This window comes from Bombina bombina, chromosome 9, assembly GCF_027579735.1.
Source record: "Bombina bombina isolate aBomBom1 chromosome 9, aBomBom1.pri, whole genome shotgun sequence".
Lineage (NCBI taxonomy): Eukaryota > Metazoa > Chordata > Amphibia > Anura > Bombinatoridae > Bombina > Bombina bombina.
Genome location: NC_069507.1, coordinates 44,642,681 through 44,646,622, shown reverse-complemented (window position 1 = coordinate 44,646,622; position 3,942 = coordinate 44,642,681). Strand labels below are relative to the sequence as shown.

At 46.4% G+C, this 3,942-nt stretch overlaps 1 protein-coding gene across 1 annotated transcript; it reads left to right on the top strand.

The window, feature by feature from the left end:
- The first annotated feature begins 305 nt into the window (after positions 1-305).
- LOC128640380 (uncharacterized) lies at positions 306-3,097 on the top strand. Its single transcript, XM_053692873.1, is given in 2 exon segments — positions 306-612; positions 615-3,097. Coding segments are annotated over 2 exon segments (2,790 nt in total).
- Positions 3,098-3,942: the final 845 nt, after the last annotated feature.

Genomic DNA, 3,942 nt, shown 5'->3' with positions numbered 1-3,942 from the left:
GTAGTCGGTCGGCAGGATGCATAATTGTTTATCACTTGAGCAAAGAAAACTGACAGTTTCTTACTGAATGTGCAGAGCTGATAGACGCAGCTCCGAGCGAAAGTGAAACCCCTTTGTAGATAAAATAATAAGCCAGAAAAATATATAGTTGTATCTTGCACGGTCAGGAGTATACAAAAGCATGGGTAGATTTAAAGATAGGGCATCTTCCTAAACGGCGATGTTCTGTTTTAATCGTACCCATCCCAGAGTACATAATTGGCATTGATGTGCTAAAGGGAGAAACATTGCGGTTTGAGGATGGAATGTACAGCTTTGGGGTAAGGCCTTATGTGTCCATCAAAACCGTTACTGTAGGAAAATTGTTGATGCCCCCCATACAGGTCCCAGTGGCTTTGAAGAGGGTATACATTCGACAATACCGAATACCGGGAGGGCATAAAGAGATAGGTGACACTATCAAAGATCTAATAGCTGCAGGGGTGGTGAGACCTATCACCACATCTTGGAATAATCCCGTTTGGCCGGTCAAGAAAAGTGATGGGACCTGGCGTATGACTGTGGATTATAGGGAGTTAAATAGTAATACTCCCCCATTAACGGCAGCAGTACCCATATGGTTATGCTGATAGAAAATATACAGCGTCACCCTGGAAATATGTATGCGGTCATTGACCTGGCAAATGCCTTCTATACAATACCTATAGAGGAGCAGTGCCAAGAGCAATTCGCATACACCTGGCAGGGACGGCAATTCACGTTCACGCGCCTCCCAATGGGCTATGTCCATAGCCCCACGATCTGCCACAGGATTGTGGCAGAACACATGGAGGAAGTTACTCTGCCCCCCAACGTGCAGGTCACACATTATATAGATGATATAATGATACAGGGACCTGATGAGCAAGTAGTGCAACAAGTGTTAGAACAGGTGATAACCCACTTAAAGAAGAAGGGGTGGGAAATCAACCCTGCCAAAATACAAGGGCCAGGAACCTCAGTACGATTCCTGGGTATACAGTGGACAAATGGCCATAGGGAAATAACCCCTAAAGCCAAGCAGAAAATAGTGGAATTTACATCCCCTAAAACCAAAAAGGAAGCCCAGCGCTTCATTGGGTTATTTGGCTTTTGGCGGCAGCATATACCCCACCTGAGCCAAATACTAGCCCCCATCTACAAGGTTACCAGGAAAAAGTATAGCTTTGAGTGGGGGTCTAAGGAGGAGTTGGCTTTTGAAACTGCAAAACAGGCCATCCAAATGGCGATGGATCTGTGGCCAGTAAAGGAAGGGCCAATAGATTTAAATGTGTCTGTCCACAAGGAACATGCTAATTGGAGCCTTTGGCAGAAACAAGGGAGAGGGAAAGTCCCCCTTGGTTTCTGGACTAGGAAATTGCCTGAGGCAGGTGACCGATACACGCCCTTTGAGCACCAGTTATGTGCTTGCTACTGGGCTTTAGTGGAAACAGAGGAGCTAACGTTAGGGCATGATGTATTCTTGAGGCCTGAGATTCCCATAATGAACTGGGTAATGGGCAGTCCTAAGACCCATAAGATTGGACATGCTCAGGAATCAAGCATCATAAAATGGAAATGGTATATACAGAACAGGGCAAAGACAGGTCCCAAAGGGGTTGCCGCACTGCATGAAAAGGTTGCTGAGCAACCCCTCCAGGGGACAGCCCCCATTCAGGAGACACCAACAGAGGAGTCTCTAGTAAAATGGGGTGTGCCATATGATCAACTGTCAGAAGAACAGCAAGCCCATGCTTGGTTCACTGACGGATCAGCAAAATATGTGGGTTCACAGAGGAGTTGGAAAGCAGTAGCCTACAATCCTGTGACCAAACAGATGCTGGTGTCTACAGGGAAAAATGAAAGTAGCCAATACGCTGAGTTAGTTGCTGTCCATCAGGCCATAGCCTGTGAACAGGGCGAATGCCACGTATACACCGACTCATGGTCAGTGGCAAATGGGCTAGCCACCTGGCTCCCCACCTGGGAACGAAAAGACTACCAGATATACTCAAAGGAGGTGTGGGGGAAGCAGATATGGCAGGAACTCAGCAGATTGGTTGAGGAAAAGACAGTGACTATTTACCATGTAGATGCCCACACAAATCAGGATTCACTAGAACGGCTGTTCAATTCTATTGCAGATGAGGCAGCCAAAGTCTCCACTGTGGAAAGTGAGGATGTGGATGAGGAGGCTGACAATAAGGGTGTGGCCCAGTGGGCCCACCAAAAAAGTGGACACCTTGGAGAGAGAGCAACTCATAGGTGGGCATTGCAAAGGGGTATCAAGCTATCTATGGAAGTAATAAAAACAGAGATAGCAAATTGTCCTGTATGTCAGCATGTCAGGAAGCGACAGATTCCTGGCATGGTGCAAGGACATATCAAAAGAGGCAAGCTGCCGGGCCAGATCTGGCAGATAGATTTCATAGGACCTCTTCCCTCCAGCAAAGGCTGCCAGTACGTGTGCACGGCTGTGGACACGTACTCGGGCTACCTCATAGCCCACCCATGTAAGCAAGCAACTCAGATAAACACCATTAAGACCCTAGAATTAATCACAAAATTCTATGGCACTCCATTGCAGATACAGAGTGATAATGGTACTCATTTTACAGGACACATGGTACAGGGATATAGTGCAGAAAGGTACATACAATGGATATACCATATACCCTATTATCCCCAAGCAGCAGGATTAATTGAGCGAATGAATGGTTTGCTAAAGCAGCAGTTAAAGAAGCTAGGGGATGGTACCTTGCAGAAGTGGAGGGACCATCTTGAGGAAGCAATTAATGTGTTAAATAACCATCCTATTACAGAAAGTGAGACCCCAGATAAATTGCTCCCTCCTAGTGGCGGGATATACTTGACCATCCAGGACCAGGTAACAATATCCCCTGAGAGCTCCCAAACCATATCAACAGGGATAGGGGTCCAAATACCTGACAAACACGTGGGTTTTATAGTTCCAATGCCCTCTCTCATAGTCAGAGGTATTAGCATAGTGGAGAAAATGCTAGACCCTGGAAGAACTGAGGAAGTGAAGCTCACCCTCCTCAATAGAGGAAAGGAATAGGGAGACATGTCAGCATTAGGAGTAGTAGCAAAGCTTATAGTTACTCCCACCTGCAACAGTGAGATAGCGGAACAGGAAACTGCAGAAACTAGGGGAAGGGTGGGCATAGGGGCTAAGGTCTGGTTGAAACAAGAAAAGGGCCCCCCCGTGCCTGCAGAGGTGATAGCTAAGGGCGATGACAATGTGGTAATTGTGGTAAAGCAAGGGAGCAATGATTGGCTGCATGTGCCTGCGGGCAAGTGCTATTTACGGAATTAATTTGAAGTATGTTTCCTTCCTAGATTCTTGTTGGCATGACTGCTATTGTAACCGGTGCTCTGTTGGGACTCCTTTTGGCCGCATGCGTAAGCCAAGCACTGATGAGCCAGAGGATTAAACGTGAGGTGTCCGGTGCCAGCTATCACACCTTCTATGAGGGAAGCATGACCGTTCCGTATTGCACAACATGGGCATCCTGCTCCATCCCATTTACCTTTGATGACGACGTAACCTGTTTGACCAAAAATGAATATGGAAGTTGGATGTTCCTTACCAAGCGGGAAAGGGTGGTATTTGAACTATCAGAAGAAGAGACAATTACCTGTGACATCCCTTCCTTCACTGTACATTGTGTAACTAAAGATTTTTGTTCTGCTGCAGTGACCAGGGAAGACTGTAAGGAGTCTAAGGAGGATGAGAGCTGGACAATTGTTTTACAGGATGAGAACTTAATATTTGAACTGCAAGAGGGGGTTGGGTTGATTTGTGAAAATCCCAGTATGCCTTCCACTTCCCCAAAACTAACAGTGGGGATTCAGGAACGCATTTTAGGTTGTAAAACATCCATTGATACACAGGTTCGTGCT